The following is a 17,860-nucleotide window of genomic DNA, read 5'->3' on the forward strand; positions in this document are numbered from 1 at the left end:
GGATAGATCCCACCAAAGGGCCATGGCCGTTGTGCTCCAGGAAGCAGTGAAATGAGCTCTCTGAGGAAGTCAGCTCCCTCCCGTCCTCCAGAGAGCTGACTGGGGTCCCCACCAGCGTCCTGCACAGGGAGGCCACTGGGCAGCAGCCAGAGGGAGGCGCCCAGGCAGAGATGAATTGGGTGCTTCCAACTTGGACAACTGCCCCGGACCAGCTCAGAAAAATACTCTAATGGAGTTGGGGGAGACATGGAAGAGGGGGTTCAGGAAAGGCTGCAGCCTGGTGGGCCCCGGTCTCTGCAATTACCAGGACCATGTTTGCACCCCCAAACCCTGGCTCTCTCCACCCCCACCCCCACACAGCCTGGGAAGCAGGTGCCAAACCCTCCGCGGGACCACAGGCGAGTCCTGGAGGTTTCGATGGCTCTCAGGACTCAATGGGCCTGAAAGCTTGAAACTGGGGGATCCGGGACATCAGGTCACGATATCCACAGAACTTTCCAGAACCAGGGTGGCCCTCTGGCTGCAGAGGGACACCTCTGCTTTATACCAGCTTTGCATACCTTCGACACAAGAAGTCCTAGCCTGTCTCTGAAGAAGTGACCGTGCGTCAGGGAACGATCAAGCCTTCCATTCCACACCAGAAAGGGGAGGGCAAGAAGCTTGGTGTGCTCGCTGAGATAAGGGGGTCGGGTCCAAGTGTTCCCACACAGGGACATTTGCTCTACCGAGAGCCAGCCTCCTAGAAGCCAGGTCACCCTGAAGACGTGGTCCCAGGGGAGGGAGGCAACTCCGGGCTTGCTGGAAGGCCCAGGAGAGACAGCAGGCCCACTGCGGATGGCCCCCGCCCGCCCCACCTCCTGGCCCTGCCGGCCCCCGGGCACCCACGTGTCACACCCTCCTCCTTGGTCGTAACCCTCCTGGTACTGCCAGCCGAGCGGACGGGACAGCTGCAGTGAGGTCTCTCCTCCAACCCCATGACACGGTGAAGTCTTGGAGTCGGGCTTCCTCCCCAGATGGGCTGTTGGGACCCAAGGGGCCAAACACCGGCTGCTCGTTGAAGGGTGTGGGCGGGGAAAAGTGACGGTCCTCTAAGTGTTGGTCCAGAACTACCTGGGGGTGGGGGGCGAGAGTCTTCATTCTCACCTGACCAGGGGCCATGAGAAGAGTGTCACTGGTGGCCGCAGCCCAGGAGGGACACAGGACTTGCTGGGGAGGTCGCTGCAGCCTCAGGGACCAGCAGGCTGGGAGGGGGGCTTTCCGCCTACGCCCAGATTGCCTTCCCTAGCGCGAACCCCTGCAAACAACTGTGCTAGAAAAGAGGAAGTGCTGGGAAATGGAATCTGGAAGCTTCCGCTGCCTGTCGGGGCTTCACTTTCCCTGCAGACAGCAGGGAAGGGACACAAGCCTCCCTTTGCTTTGCCCAAGGAAGATGCCCACTGCCCCAGGGCTGATTTCAGGATCCCTGCCCACTTGGCCTTCCGCCCTGGGAAACCGTGATGAGGCATTTGGAGAGTGTCGTGTAGCCGACACCATCGAGCATGGTGCCCGGTCCCCAGGCCCGCGTCCCCGTGCTGGCCGCTGGTGAACAGCCCCTCTCCTTCCTGGCGGTGTAGTCATGGGGCCAGAGCCCGCATCAGGTGTACTGGGAGCACAGAGGCCAGGTGGCTGGGACGTGTCCGCATGGGTAGCCTTGTGCTCCTGGTTTCCGGGTTCCCCTTCTTCCCACACGCCCTGCTCACCCCGCTCTTTCTCTCTCCATCCAATAGGCAACACTGAGCGCGCCGCAGTCCACAGAGGCCGCCTGGAAACCTTCCTTGGGACGTCTGTCTGGGCCTCATTGGAAAACTGGACGGGAGACCCCACGATTGATGAGTTTGCCTTGGGAGTCGGTGCAAAGGTGAAACCAAAGGCGAACATGGGTCAGAAGGTCACCGGAGGCATCAAGACTGTGGATATGAGGGACCCCACGTACCGGCCCTTGAAGCAGGAGCTCCAGGGCCTGGACTACTGCAAGCCCACCCGCCTGGACCTGTTGCTGGACATGCCCCCCGTGTCCTACGACATCCAGCTGCTCCACTCATGGAACAACAACGACCGATCGCTCAACGTCTTCGTGAAGGAGGACGACAAGCTGATCTTTCACCGGCATCCGGTGGCCCAGAGCACGGACGCCATCAGGGGCAAAGTCGGGTACACGCGTGGGCTGCACGTGTGGCAGATCACGTGGGCCATGAGGCAGCGGGGCACGCACGCCGTGGTGGGGGTGGCGACGGCGGACGCCCCCCTGCACTCCGTTGGGTACACGACTCTCGTGGGGAATAACCACGAGTCCTGGGGCTGGGACTTGGGGCGCAACCGGCTCTATCACGATGGCAAAAACCAGCCGAGCAAAACGTACCCGGCCTTTTTGGAGCCGGATGAGACATTTATTGTCCCTGACTCTTTCCTTGTGGCCTTGGACATGGATGACGGGACTCTGAGCTTCATTGTGGATGGACAGTACATGGGAGTGGCTTTTCGAGGACTCAAGGGCAAAAAACTGTATCCTGTAGTGAGTGCCGTCTGGGGCCACTGTGAGATCCGCATGCGCTACTTGAACGGCCTCGACCGTAAGTGTCCTCTGTGCTGTCCAGTGTAGCAGCATTCCTGGATTTCTTGTGTCCCCGGGATCCTGGCTGGGCCTGGCCAAAAGTTCACAGTCATTGGAACTAAATTGTCTTTAGGTAGACATCCCAGCATATTCAGATCCTCGGAGGTCACTCTTGCCTTCCTCTGCTTAAGTGAAGAATTCTAGCTGGAGTCGACCAGATTACCTGATAGCACCTCGTGGATGGATGGATGGATGGATGGATGGATGGATGAGTGGATGGATGGGTGGCTGGGTGGATGGATGGATGGGTGGTTGGGTGGTTGGGTGGATGGATGGATGGATGGATGATGGATGGGTGGATGGATGAATGAGTGGATGGATGGGTGGATGGCTGGGTGGATGGATGGATGGGTGGTTGGATGGATGGATGATGGATAGGTAGATGGAATGAGTGGATGGATGGGTGGATAGGTGAGTAGATGGATGGATGGATGGATGATGGATGGTGGATGATGGATGGGTGGGTGATGGATGGATGATGGATGGGTGGATGGATGGATGGATGGTGGATGGATGGATGGATGGATGATGGATGGGTGGATGGATGATGGGTGGGTGGGTGGATGGATGGATGATGGATGGGTGGATGGATGGATGGATGGATGAGTGGATGGATGGATGGATGGATGGATGGATGGATGAGTGAATGGATGAGTGGATGGATGGGTGGATGAATGAGTGGATGGATGGGTGGGTGGATGGATGGATGGATGGATGGGTGGTTGGATGGATGGATGGATGATGGATGGGTGGAGGGATGAATGAGTGGATGGATGGGTGGATGGGTGAGTAGATGGATGGATGGGTGGATGGGTGGGTAGATGGATGGATGGAGGATGGATGGATGGATGGGTGGTTGGATGGATGAATGAGTGGATGGATGGATAGATGGGTGGGTGGACGGATGGATGGGTGGATGGACGGATGGATGGATGGATGGATGGATGGATGGATGGATGATGGATGGGTGGATGGATGGATGGGTGGTTGGATGGATGGGTGGATGGATGAATGAGTGGATGGATGGGTAGATGGGTGGGTGGACGGATGGATGGGTGGTTGGATGGATGGATGGATGATGGATGGGTGGATGGATGGATGGGTGGTTGGATGGATGGATGATGGATGGGTGGATGGATGGATGGGTGGATGGATGGGTGGATGGGTGGATAGATGGATGGGCAGATGGATGATGGATGGATGATGGATGGGTGGATGGATGATGGATAGGTGGGTGGATGGATGGATGGATGGATGGGTGGGTGAATGGATGGATGGATGGATAGATGGATGGATGGATAAATGGATGAGTGGATGGTTGGATGAATGGATGGATGCATGGATGGATGCATGCATGCATGAATAGATGCTCTTTTTTTATGGTTGGTCTGTCTCCAGTTTTGATCTGCAGTTGACCAAAATCTGGCACAGTAGCTGGGGGTTTATTATTGAGCTGGGGTTTGCAGTCTTCAGAGTATGAGGACCTCTTACAGAAATGAAAACCAGTGTTCTCTGTTGCTCATTAAACAGGTGTAGGGTCACTCTCTTCTGGTGCTGGGGTCTTCTGAGTTGGCTCCTTCGGGACATAGTCCCCTGGAGGGATTTGTTCAGTCAGGATGTCAGAAGGCCTTTGGGGGAGGATCATGTGGATTAGAAGGAGGCTGAATCAGCAGTGATTCCCACAGGTCCTTTGGAAAAGGTAGTGGCCTTTCTCAGACCACATGTTAAATAGCCCACATGTGGCCACACTGTCCTCCTGGTTTAGGAAGTAGAGGGTTCCATGGGTGGCTTTGTGGCTGGGACCCCATGGTGGCAGGAGGTCCTCGAGTTCCAGAACTGTCCATCCCCATGCTTGGCCCTCCCTCTTTCATGGGTCCCTTCTACCATCTGCAAACCCCACCTTGGAAAGGGGGCGATACAGAAAGCCTTGCCTGCCCATGTGCTGACCATTTTTAAGGGGCAAGTTTGGCCTGGCACCCCGAGATCTAACCCCACCCTTAGGCCAGGTGAGCAGTGGGGGAAGCCCCTGCTGGGGTCAGAAGCACAAACGCTGACTCTGGTCGTGCTGCCTCGAAACCTTCAGCTTCTCCCATGTCCCTTCCCTACTTCAGCCTTGGAAGATACCAGAGAAAATATCCGGGGACATAAGGCAGAGGGAAGTTTTAAACACTTCTCTTCGGAAGTCTCCACCGCCTCTTTCCCTCGCTCCTTGCCCCTGGCTTTGGCTGGGTGATGGCAATGAACTCACCTGTGCAACCCAGTACCCCTAGGTCACGGGACTCTTGGCAGGAGCAGTCAGGTGTGCGTCCAGCAGGTGACCTCCCCCCAGGATGTTATCTCAGACCTGGTCTAGGGAACCAGGAGAGCAAGTTCTGTGAGTCTGTCTCCCCAGGTGATGGTAGTAGACAGTCTACAGCCACATCTGCCCTGGGCCGGGAAAGACAGGGATTGGGAGAACCAGGCACATCCTGCCCAGGACCTAGGATCTCAGGAGCCCTGGCCCTGGCAGAAGAATGACCACAGCCCCAGATCGTTCCATGCCCATTCTGTGCAGCCAGACAGATGAATGAATTGCTGGGCGCCCTGTGTTGTCGCCAGGCCACTGGGGCTATTGGTCTCCATAAAGCTGTCCAGCCCCCCGGTGCCCTCCAGGAACAGGTCCATCAGTGTTGTGTGTTTGCAGGGCTCCCCTGTTCCCGTGGCCAGCTCTAATACAGAACACAGACCCCTGAGTGGCCCGGAGGGGACTAGCCTGTTCACCCTGGCAAGTCAGGGCACACTCAGCCCGAACTGTTCCTCTGCTGAGTCAGGGCGAGACCCAAAACAGTCCTGGAGGCCCAGACGGGCGTCTTGTAAAGGGGATGCCCTGTCAGCTCTGCCTCAGGTGGGAAGTCGGATGCTTCTGTAACTTTTCTTGTTGGGGAAATGTACAGGGCTTGAGGGGAGTGGGGAGCGGGCGTTGGAATGTGTTGTTGAGAGTTGCATTTGTGAGCCGGGTCTCGGGTGGAGACCCCCAAGTACCAGGTGGCTGGAGCCTACCTTGGGTTCTCTTGACTAATGATGAGGACCCCTCCCTCCCCTGAAATGCCATGCTGTAGCCAAAGCCAAGTTTGCCTCCCCGATGGGCATTGAAGACCATCCCTGGGACATCCAGGACGCGGCAAGGAAAGGGTTTACTCGAGAGGCAGTCAGACGAGGAGACGGGAGGGCAGGCCTCAAATCCGCCTCCCTGAGGGGAGAGTCAGGGAAATTTAAAGGCAAGAGGAAAAGGTCCGAGTAAAAAGTTGAGCCGGCTTGTGAGTGTGCAGCTGCGATCAGTCCCACGAACTCTTTGGTTCCTGGGTTTTGGTGCCAGGCAATATCCGGACGCCCTTTTGCCTTCTTGGCTCCCCCAGTCCCAGTCCGTCATGAATGGGCCCCATTCTGCACAACCAGTTGACTTTGGAGGATGCAGATAGGAAGACCCATGAGGCTGGTACAACGCCAACAGCCGGACACACACACACAGAATAGGATAAATGCCAGCCTCGGCCCGCTCACCCACACCTCGGTTCCGTACCGACAGAGCACCTCACACTCTCCTTCTAGGGAAGGATCACTCTGGCTGCTGTGTAGAAATGAACGGTGGAGGCGACAGTGGCCCCTGGAAGGCCAGGGACGAGCCATGACAGTTGTCCAGGGGAAAGGGGACCGGGGCTTGGGCCAGAGTAGGGAAGTTGAGCTTGAGGTGCTCACTATCTAGATAGCTCTGCCAGTCTAGACAGTCGGTGGGACGGTCATCCGTGGCTGGATGGTGTGTGACGCTGGGACCCCGGGTTGAGCTCACCCAGGGAGTAAGCGGGCAGGGCTGAGGCGGAGCCCTGGGGCGCGTCAGTGTTTCGTGTTTCGGGGTCAGGTGGACGGAGGGGTGAGGAGGCGGAGTGGCCGTGGGGCTTGGGAGGTGAGTGGTATCCTGGACAACAAGTGAAGGAAGGACTTGAGGAAGGACGAGGTCCAGTATGGTGACGGCGGAGAATTGTCCATCAGCTTTGGCAACAAGGCCATCACCGGTGACCTTGACAGAAGTCGTCAGGGTTGGGGTGGGGGGAGGCTCAGAAGAGGAGCAGGAAGGACGGTGTGTTCAGTTCCTTGGGCTGTTGGAGTAAATGACCACCAACCGGGTGCTTAAACCAACAGAATGTAATCTCTCACAGTTCCAGAGGCCAGATGTCCAAAATCAAGGTGCCCAGGGTTGGGTCTTCCAAGGAGAACCCTTCCCAGGCCTCCCTCCTGGCTTCGGCTGGTTGATGACTGTCCTGGCTGTGGACGCATCACTCCATCTCTGCCTCCGTCATCATATGGCCTCATTTTATTGGGACACCAGCCAGTGGATTCAGGGCCCCCCCTACTCCGGCATGACCTTATCTTAGCTAATTACATCTGCAAAGATGCTGTTTCCAAGAGGGTCACATTCTGAGGATCCAAGTGGTTCCGAATTTGGTGGGGGGGGACACTATTCCGCCCACTGTAGATGTGGAGGCGGCAATTCCAGACCATTCCCACGAGACCCCCGTGCTACCTGCCACCTCAGGGGAAGGTGAGACTGCACTCAGATGGGGTGCTCATTGGGCGAGGTCAAAGGGCGCCTGTGTCTTCTGCCAGGAGGGTTTGCTTTACCGTCCAAGGCAACTGAGGAAGGGAGACTGTCATGGCAGCCCAGGTCCGTGGTCCATGGGGGGAGCAGAGTGTGACGGGCAGAAGGTCTAGCCAGGGCTGGCTAGATAACGTCTTCTCAGGGTCACAGCCTCTGGGGCGGTCTGACTTATTAGTCTGGGAAGTTGTCTGAGCCCTCCTTCCCCACCCACCCCACCCCGCCCAACGCCACCCCACCGCACCCCAGCCACCAGGTCCTGCCCTCAGCAGGGACCAGCGGTTTGCAGAGCCCGTCAGCCCAAGTCGCTAAGCGTGGCCGCCCTCCGTGCTCACCCGGCCCTCCTGCCCCTGGGTGACCTCCCCCACCGTCCAGCCGCCTCTGACCACAGCCCATTTGTTCTGACTCCTCCAGCCTTGAGACTTTCTGGGGCTGAAGCTGCAGCCAGAGGGACTGTAGTGTCACCCTTCCTCTTTCCTGGGGAGACAGGACCCAGCTTGGGCCCTGGGCCTGCCTGTCCCCCCCGCCACACGCCCCCTCCCCCCCCGCCGGAGATGCAAAAATGAAAAGACTTACTTGCAAGCCGCAGACTGACCGTCCCCCAAGGGAGAGTCCCTGCCTCATGGGTCCTCCCTGCTCCCACTTAGCGTCTCCCACTAAGGAAGCATTTTCCCTACGGTTCCAGCATTTTCAAAGTCTCCCTTTTACTGCTCCCGGATAAGTAAGTTTGGTGAGGTCTGTCGTGATTGTGGGTTTGGAGACGGCTCAGCTCTTTTCCGCAGGAGACTTTTGACTTGGTGACCTCCTCCTGGGGTCCTCCTGTGGGTCCCCTCCCGGGGCGCCTCACCCGCTGGTGGCTCCCTCCCACATCTCCATTCCAGCTGGACTGCAGAGAAGAGCCCTAGTCAAGGATACTAATCACCCAACCTGCAAGAGTTTCCTTCTGGGGGAGAGAGACCACTTAGGAGGGAAGGGATTGTTCTAGACGCCCTGTCCCCCAAAACGCTGGTCACATGAGGACAACAGGCTCTCAGAGTCGGGGGAGCCGGGAACCAAAGGTGCCTCATTACCCAGCCAAGGGTCAGGCCTCCTTCCCTGGTGGCCAAGGACAAGGGGTTGGGGTTTTGTTTTGCTTCTGTTTGGTGAGACCTGCTTCACGTTAAGGAGAGGTGCCCACATGCCCTGGGATGGCCATCCTCCAGCCACGACTGTCTGGAATCCAGCTCACAGAGCATTTGCACTGGAAGCTGCTTGCAGTCACAGGGGCGGCCAAGGTGACGGGTGGGAATGGGAACGTGGCTGAATCAGGGGCGCTTCCTGACGCGAGACGCTGTCCTTGACCTCCCGGACGCAGAGTTCGTCCATTTAGCCTGTGAGCTATCACAGCCCCGGGCTCTGGAGGCGTGAGCTGGGTTGCAGGAGAGCTCCCGGTCGGCGTGCTGGGCCGTGCGTGTTCAGATAGGCCACCAGGTATCCATTGCTCCTTGAAATGTGGAAGTTGGCGCATAAACCGTCCAGTTCCTCAACCTTCTGCTCCCATAAAAGCACCCGATTCACTTCCCGACTGGGCGCCCTCAGTGCCCGCCCCTCCCATTCATACAAACTATGTGAAGTTTGTGACGAGCCCCTCAGCTTCCTGGAGATGGGCAGAGCGGCCGACGCACCTTGCACGGTCATCAAATAAGTAAACTCTTGCCTTCCCCGCCGGGCAGCTTCCTCGGTGGGATTTCACTGGGTACCTTACTTTGTGCGTGGAGCTCGAGGCAGAGCCCGCAGGCCCCCGTCAAAAGTGTTGAGGTGGGGAGGCCTTCCTGGGTTCTGTTAGTGACCAACTGAAATCAGGATGTATATTTTCCCCGGCCCGGTGCCCATCTCCCTCTCCGTGGCCAGTGCACTCCTGGTCTCTGCCCGGCCTTTGGAAAGCCATCAGACCGTGGCCCTGTGCATCATCGTTGACCTCCTACAAGATCCAGGGGGGAATGACCTGTTTGTGCCCTCACGGTCCCCATGAATGGGCCCATCGGGGGATGCTCGGGTGATGGGTCCTAACGCATCACTGGCTCTGTCAGCTGCAGCTTCCACAACTCGTCCTGGGAGGTCGGTTATGTCTGAAGGACACATCCTTCTGGTTTCACAACCCCCATAACTGGATCATTCAGTGTGGTCCAAAGATGGTCAGGCAGAGGAGGCTCCCCCATATCACATAGTGCTTTCGGTGGGGGGGGTGGGGGGTGGAAGGAGGTAGACGTAGGTCCTCATCCGTCTGGGTAAACTGCAGGGAGCCGTTGGGAACTTCCTCCTCCCGTTGGCCTAGAGAGAGCCCGATTGCCGAATAGGCTGGACCTGGGTGTATGTTCACTTTCTAGCCCGTGGCTCTCCCCTCCCTGAGCCCGTTTCCCCGTCGGTAGGTTGAGGGGGGGCTGCGGTCCCCGCCAGGCACACGGTACGTGTTCCACAAGCCATGACCGCTGCTGGTGCTGTGATGTTAATTTCAGGTAGGCTGTCACCAAAAAGAAGGCAGCTGGGGCTGCGGGTTTGCAGAGCTCTGCTGTTTAGAAACATTTCTCAGTGAGGGTCACCGTGGGATGCCTTGGACACCATTAAGCCAAGAGGGTGTGATGGGAACTCCCTCTCAGTCTTCCCTCTGCAGCCCTGCACAGCCCTCTGGCCACATTCATGGCTCTTACTACTTTCTCAAGTGCCCTCCGCCACCAGGGGAAGCCCCTCGGGCTCCCCATGGGAGCTGAGCCACATCCGGGAGGGAGAAGGGACTGGCCCGATGGGGGCAGATGGAGAGAGCTCCTGAGTGGAGGAGAGGAAGGGCCACCGAAATCCCCCACTCGGTCCATAGAAGGGCCACTCAGCGCATTTCCAGGTCAGGAACCACTGGGAGGCATTTCTGGCCGTCAGGATCTCAGCTGGAGGAGACTCTAGGAAGCATCTGGTCTGGATTCCTCATCGTACAGTTGGGGAAACTGAGGCCCAGGCCGAGGGAGTGGTCTGCTCGAGGTCAGGCTGCTGTGCAGGGCAGAAGTGAGGACCAGATGTGAGGCCACTGGCACAGGACGCTTTACGACGCGGGGGGAAACTCCTGTCTCTGTGGGATCGCAGGTGGGAGGAACCAGGTCCTGCTCCCCGGGGAGTCTGGAACGCTTGGCCCCCAAGCATTTAGTGCATTCTCCTGCCTCCAGGCAGGGCTGCCTTTAATCACCCTGTGCTGTCCAGGAACCGAGAAAGCTTTTCACGAAAAACATTTACCATTTCAGCTCCTTCTGCCGTCTCGCTGTGGCTGGCCACCCGTGGGGGTTGCTTGCCTTCATTTAAAGCCAGGAATTTAGCAAATGTATTATCAAGCCTCAGATGGATTCTGTTTTTTGATAACAGCTCTGTTGAGATGTAATTCACAGGCCATACAATCCCCACATTTAAAGCGTATGAGTCCATGGGCTCTGGTATAGTCACAGCTGTGCGACCATCACTGTGATCGGTTCTAGAACACTTCCGTCTCCCCGAGGGAACCCCGTACTCATCAACTCCCCATTTCCCCCCAACACCTCCAGCCATAGGGTTTGCTCTTCAAGAGTTGAGGTTTTGTCATGTTATTTTTCGTATTCTGGGGCACACTCGTGAGTATTAGAGAACGGTGATCTGCTTCTCATTGGGGGCAGGGGATCTCAAGGGAAATGCTGGGTTTTTCTCGGTGTTTTTTTTTTTTTGTTTTTTTTTTTTTTTGGTCACAGAGGAGTCTCGGTGTCAGGAGGAGACCCTGGACGAAGCCACGGATGCCGTCACTTCAGCTCTTCCCGTGTTGGGGACGCTGCAGGGTGGCCCTGAGCAGCTCCAAGGGGGCTAACCTCCTCCTTGCTTCTGGGAGGAGGGCCAGGAAGGGTCAGTTCCGGGGAGGCGGGGAGAGCAAGGCCCACTCTGTCCCTGGCGGCCTCCAGGGCCTGGGAGGGAGTGACTGTCACACTCCTTCTGGAGCACACAGGCTGCATGCATGGAGCCTCCCTTGCGGGAAGACGGGCCCCGGCTGTCTGGGGACACAAGGACAGAAGTGCTCCTTCAGGCTGCAGCTAGAGGTCTCTCTCAAATCCAGGTGCCTGAGGCGGCACTGCCGTGAGCCCCAGCCTCAGTTTCCCTGGCCGCGAGATGAGATGCCCTGGCGGTGGCCAGGGCGGTCTCGAGGGTCCCGGCTGCCGAGCCTGGGCTGATGTTTCCACTCTGCCTGGCCTGGGCTCTCAGCTTCTCTCCGTCAGAGAGAGAAGAGCTGGGACGGAGGGGTTTCTGCAGACATCACACCTCGAGGCTGCAGGGTGGCTGGGTGTCCTCCACCATTTCTTCACCATCTGTCTTCATTGGCGGTGGGGTCTGGAGCCTAAAGGATGTGGTTGCTGAGCCCGGGCTGCCTGGATTTGGACCCCAGAGCGTAACCCGGCACATTAGGCCCCCTCTGCTTCGGTGCCCTCAGCAGTGAGCGGGGGGACAGCTGCAGGACCCACGAGCATTGGGTTCACCTAGAATGATTCCCCTCCTGGACGCCCGTGTGGGGTCTGGAGCTGGGCCGTGTGGGGGGAAGGGCTGGCTTCCGTGTGCCCAGACGGACGCGCTGTGAAGGCTACCGCTCGTCCTGTGGGTAAGAGCAGGGACGGCCTGGGTTCTGACCCAGTTCCACCTCCTACCAGCACCGTGACCCTGGGCGGGTTATTTGGACTCACTATCCCTCAGTGTCCTCATCTGTAAAATGGGGATGATGATAATGATGCCTCCCCGTGCTTGTTAAGCCCCTCCGAGCAAACCATAATAAACCATCAAGGGAGGGGCGCCCGGGTGGCTCAGTCGGTTAAGCATCTGATTCTTGATTTCAGCTCAGGTCATGATCTCACGCTTCATGAGATCGAGCCCCACGTCGGGCTCCGCGCTGACAACAAGGAGCCTGCTTGGGATTCTCTGTCTCCTGCTCTCTCTGCCCCTGCCCCCCTCGCCCTCTCCGTCTCTTTCTCGAAATAAATAAACTTAAAAAAAAAAAGAAAGAAAAACCAAAGTACGGGGCTGCATTCAAAAACTAAAAATAAATAACAAACCATTAAGGGACCTGGTGTTTGCGGAGGGCTCACAAAGGCGGCCGGCCCCGGGCAGGTTCTCTGTATTAGCTAATAACAGTTGACTTAACGTGTAGAATGGTCTCCTCACCAGTTGTGTATTGAAACGAACAGTGAGAGTATCGCCAGCGTTGTCAGCATTTTCATTCTGGAGCCACCCAGAGCTGCGCTAACCTGCTGTCCTTGCTCTGTCCCCCCCAGCCGAGCCCCTGCCACTCATGGATCTCTGCCGCCGCTCCGTGCGCCTGGCCCTGGGGAAGGAGCGTCTGGGTGACATCCACACACTGCCGCTGCCCGCCTCCCTCAAGGCTTACCTCCTCTACCAGTGATGCTCTAGCCCCGGCATTGCCAGCACGACAGCCACCTGGTGCCACCTCACCGAGCTACCGCCGTGCCCCGCGCCACGGGCTGGCATCTGGCCGCGGGAGGAAGCCCCTGCTCTCCCTCTTCATCCCGCCCAGCGCCCTTGCCGGACACGGACAGCTCGACCCAGGCCCCCCTGTCCCCCGTCCTGACGTTGGCAGAAGTCCCCTGCATGCCGCACAAGGTCCCTCTTTGGAAAAGGACACATAGAACAGACTCCTAGGAAGCCCTGCGCTGAGCTCCGGTCTGCCCTCGGGGTGGCGTGGGCTACCCCTGCCACCTGCCGGGTCCCAGCGCCAAGCGCAGATCCCAGGGGTGCTAAGAGGTGCTCAGATAAAGGCTGGTGCTGAGGCCAGTGGGGCCACGCCACGGCAGACAACGCTCAGGACGTCAGGAACTCCCCACGGACTCCGAGGCAGAAGCAAACCAAGATTGGACCTTCCGCAGCGCCCAGCATCAGCCCCGGCTGTCAGTCCCTTGGTACCCTCTATTTATTCTTTGAACAATAACAAAAGCCATTTATTTATTCCATTTAGAAAGGAAACCTTGTTTCAGTACCCTCTCTCTGGAGTGTCCTGGTGGTCCCTTCCACCTGCCCCTCCCTGGGATATGTGTGTGCCTCACCTGCCCCTCTCGGTGGGCCGTGTCCTCACAGGGGCACGAGGGTGTCTTTGTTTGGGGCTCTGGACCTACAGTTTCCGGGGGGGCTCTGCTCCGAGTTCCCGAGCACGCCCCTCAGGGAACATTCGCCTCACGTGCAATACAAGAATCTTGGGGGTCCCGTCTGCAAGGGCTGTGGCAGCTCCCTGTGTCTCTCCAGGTGGCCACTCACCCCTCAGGCTCGGCCATCTTTGCACGTGGTTTTATTTCTTCAGTCTTCTGGGGGAGGGTGTTGCTGCTTTTGCTTTTCCTTTCCTAGCTGAGATTTCCCATGTGCATCGTCAGAAGCCCTGGCCTTCTGGAGCCTCAACCAAGAAGGGAGGCTGAGTGGGTCTCCGTCCCCAGAGGAACCAGGGGCAGGACGGGCTGGGGAGACCACAGAGAGGTGGTGCCCCACCGGAAGCCAGCGCAGGCCCCCACTTAGTGCCCCTGTCTGGGCTCTGCGCCCGAGTGGAACAGCCTCAGCTCACCACGACCCGCCACCCCAGAGCCACACGAGGTGCAGGGCGGGGTGGGACGGGGCAGCCAACAGAAGAGGGTCACTAGCGCCCTGCCACAGCCCCCCCCACGTAGCAGCCCCCGGCCCCTGCCACCGCGTTCACCACCTTCTATCTTGAGGTCAACTCTCTTCGAATCGGACTTCTGTTCGTTTCTGTACCAGTACAATAGATGACTTTATTTGTTTAAATGTTTAATATATATACATATATATTTGTCTGTAAGAATTATGTTTTAAACAGCTGCTGTAGGGTACCTTTAAAAAAAAAAAAAAGTCTTCCAACGGAGTATATTTTTTAAAGCACAAAATTGGTACCAAGTCTGGGTGAGGAATGTAAATTGCCCCCTTCTTATTTTGAGGTTTTTTCCAAGGGCAGGGGCGGGGGGGGGGAGTGGGGAGGAAATCTTACCTGTAAGACTTTTAAAGACTTTTCCTCACTCCTGTTTCGGGGTGGGTCATGTTCTCATGAATGTTGCACACGGGAGAGTTCTATTTCTGCTGCTCCCAGCCTTACTGCCTTGGCCCAGCCGTCTCCCACCGACGCTGGATGAATTGCGGGCTCTTTGTCATTTCTCTGCACCTCTGTCCCCAAGCTTCCCAAACCCCGGCCCCACCCTTCTTTCCCCTCAGCCCAGAACCTTGTGACCTGTACAGTTTTGAAACTCCCGTTCTATTTTATGATGGTTAATAATAGTCAGTAACCTAATAAAGGAAAGTTTATTAAAAATACAAAGCCACTTTTGACTCCCTCTCTGTGTCTCGGGGGAAGGGAAAGGGCTGTGGCCAAGCCCTCCCTGCGTGCGTCCAGTTCTCAGTAGATACGAAGGTGATCCCCCAGGACCCTTTGGCAGAGGGTGGGATGCCCACCGAGGCCCAGTGAGGAGGAGAATCCTAGAGAGGTGATCCTAGAATGTCCCCATCCCTTTTTAGAAGTTTGTGAGCCTGCAGCCCAGACTGAGACTTTCTGAGCCTGATGGAAAGGATTCTGCACATCAGTGAGAGCCCCTGGCTCATCAGTGCCCTATGGTTTGAGTTGACAGCGTGGGCTTTTTAAGGGGCAAGATATGAGTCCCCGCTCTGCACACGCGGTAGAAGGAGCCTGTCCCGCACTTACCTTTGTGCCCCTGTGCCGAGCATGCATGACGCTAATGAGACTTCACGGTGAACCTTGTCCTGCCAGCTGCTGAGGGCAGGACACCCCCCCTCATCCCCTAGCAGAGAAGACAGGAGGGGCGCCTGGGTGGCTCAGTGGGTTAAGCACCCAACTTCGGCTCAGGTCATGATCTCGAGGTTTGCGAGTTTGAGCCCCGCGTCGGGCTCTGTGCTGACGGCTCAGAGCCTGGAGCCTGCTTCGGATTCTGTGTCTCCCTCTCTCTCTGCCCCTCCCCCACTCACACTCTGTCTCTCTCCCTCTCAAAAACTAAATATTTAAAAATTAAAAAAAAAAAGAGAGAGAGAAGACAGGAGACTCAGGCTTATTCAGAGGATCGGTGAGTGATCCGTGAATCTGCAAGAAATTTACTAAATACCATCTCATGTCCTGACTAGTTTCCAAAGAACTGGCAAGAAAGAATTTCAGCTCCCCGGGGGCCTGTCAGGATCTCGCAGTGCTGTGAAAAGTGCCCTGGTCTGAGGGCCCAAGACCCTCAGGACCAAAGTCCCGTGTCCCTTCCTCTGTCAGCCTCCTGGTCAGCTCTCCTCGAACCACCTGCACTGGCACCACACGGGAGGTATTGGCTGAAACGCACGTTTTCTCAGAGCCCCGCCTGAGATGAACGAGATCGACGTTCCTGGGGCCAGGCCAGGGATCTGCAGTTGTCTCGAACTCCCCAAGCAACCTTGCCTAAGAGAGTTTGGAGACCACTGTTTGTGACTGTATCAGCTCTTTTGCAGGACAGGTCGCCGAGGAAAGGGAAATTCTTCTAGTGTGTCGGTGGGTTGTCCCAGCAACGAGCACAGGGACTCCTGAGTCAGACCCGGGTTCAAATATTGGCTCTGACTCTCCCTCACTGCGTGCTCTTGGATGAGCCTCCATCAAATGGCAGTCCTCACCCTGCCCGTCTCGTGGGAGGGTAGCGAGGGTGAAATGAGGCTTTAGAACAGGGCCCAGCACACTAGCGAGGGCGCTAACAAATGCTTTAAAAGCTCGTGCACTTCTGTTCTGGAAATCGGTCTTTGAGAATGGTCCAACCAGCCCGAAACCAGCTTCCCGATCTTTCTTCTCGGGTCTCCAGAGATCCAGGTGGGTACTGGGGGACAGGGAGCCCTAGAGACCCTCCCCGGGTGTGTTTGGAGGAAAGGGGTGGTCTGACGTTATTTTTCGGTCGGAGTTCACGTGTGGGTTGCAGTCGGGACTCCGCTAGCTTTGAAGGACACAGCAGGGGGAGGAGCGGGGTCAGGCGGTGGGCGGGGGTAGGGGTGGGATTGGGGGTTGTGGATGCCCGGGGAAAATAAGGGCCTTTGTACGGCCTGGAGACTTCTGGGGGAGCAGGGTTTCGCGTGGAAGGGAGCAGTCTTAATAAAACCATCTTGCAGAGCGGCCCATGTGGTTGTAATTAATACCCTGCCTTCGAGCAGGTAGCCGGCCTGGGGCTTGGCCACAGATGGGAAGAGCCCCCCCCCACCCTCCTCCTGCACAAGGCTTCCCCACCCACCCTCCCTCCCGCGCCTCCTCGGCGGCGAGATGTGGAATGCGGACTTTACTGAACCATAAAGTATGCCGGGGGAGCTGGGGAGGGGGCCGAAGACAGAGCAATTAGTTCATGCTCCAGTCCAGACACCCAAACATGGTTGGAGTCCAGCTGCAGGGAATATTTGAAATAAATGAGCTGCCCGGGGCCAGGAGTTTGCTGTGTTTTCTGTACGGGGCCATGGCAACCAGAGAGAAATCATGAGCTAGGAATTGGGCTCTAGAATCAACAAATGATGTCCTGGCCGAGGAGGCCCAGAGGAAGCCGCTCATGGCTCTCTGAGGGCCTCGCGGGGCTCAGCCGCCGGCAGCCGGGCTGGCCTTGCGGTCCTCCCGGTGTCCTCAGCGGCATCCTGTCCCAGCTTCGGACCTCCGTGTCCTCGGCGGGGCCCTGACCTTTTCTCTTTCTCTCCTTTTTTCTTTCTCTTTTCCTTTCCTGTTTTAAGAGAACAGAAAGCCAACACTTCTTTGGAACCTTTCTTCCCGGGCCAGAACGCAGCAGCCGCTGCCAGTCTGATAGTGATTTTGCTGAGCAGAGGGAATGTTCCCGGTGGAAAAGCCCAGGCTGAGGGCAGCTGGCAGGATGGAGTCGGCGCTGACTTACCCTGGGTCTGTCTTCCCACTCGACCCAGCTGCAGCCCGTCCTGGGTCCACCTTGTAGGCGGGAAATGCAGAGACCTCATTTACCCCTCCCCGGACTCTTCTGAGGGTGGACCTTCCAGCCGTCCCTAAGATTGTGTCTTGTAGAGGCTCACGAATAGCAGGACCCAGCTTGGGGGCCCGAAGCTGAAGTTCACAGGTACCTGCACGTGAAATCACTAGGGCACCTTCAGGAAAAAGCAAACCCACAGAAACTCTGATGCAGCACGTAGAGCCCAGGAATCTGCAGCTTGAAACACTGGAACCGAGTCTGACGCCCTGCCCTGGGGTGGAGGCAGAGTTGGACCCAGGCAGACCCCCTGACCTTCCCCGTTTCCTTCAGAGGCTCACTGGGGCTGTGACTCAGAGAAGCGTGGAGACCACTGGTGTGGGTGGAAATCAGCTCTCTGTACCCTTCGTTTCAGAGCGCGTGCAAATGTCCCGGAGAGCGGGGGCTGCGTGGCCAGCACCTTCCCAGGTGAGGAAGTGCTCGCGAGCCAGGCAGGCTGAGGAAAATACCAGAGTGGGGGGAGGAAACCTCAGCCTGGGGCTGGTCCCCCGAGTGAGCCTCAGTTTCCCCAAGGCAATTAGTCCTGGAAAGCTGAAGCAGGAGCTCGGAGCTGGCCTGCAG

At 57.4% G+C, this 17,860-nt stretch overlaps 1 protein-coding gene across 3 annotated transcripts in view; it reads left to right on the top strand.

The window, feature by feature from the left end:
* The window catches only part of SPSB1 (splA/ryanodine receptor domain and SOCS box containing 1), a 66,708-nt gene extending 52,074 nt beyond the window's left edge, over nucleotides 1-14,634 (top strand). For all 3 annotated transcript variants that reach the window (XM_027060508.2, XM_015083123.3, XM_027060507.2), the window contains exons 2-3: nucleotides 1,767-2,609; nucleotides 12,581-14,634. In XM_027060508.2, the coding sequence (XP_026916309.1) occupies nucleotides 1,916-2,609; nucleotides 12,581-12,708 (822 nt within the window). In that variant the 5' untranslated portion in view covers nucleotides 1,767-1,915 and the 3' untranslated portion in view covers nucleotides 12,709-14,634. The remainder of the gene's footprint in view (nucleotides 1-1,766; nucleotides 2,610-12,580) is intronic.
* The last annotated feature ends 3,226 nt before the right edge of the window (nucleotides 14,635-17,860 follow it).

The sequence above is a fragment of the Acinonyx jubatus genome, chromosome C1 (assembly GCF_027475565.1).
Source record: "Acinonyx jubatus isolate Ajub_Pintada_27869175 chromosome C1, VMU_Ajub_asm_v1.0, whole genome shotgun sequence".
Lineage (NCBI taxonomy): Eukaryota > Metazoa > Chordata > Mammalia > Carnivora > Felidae > Acinonyx > Acinonyx jubatus.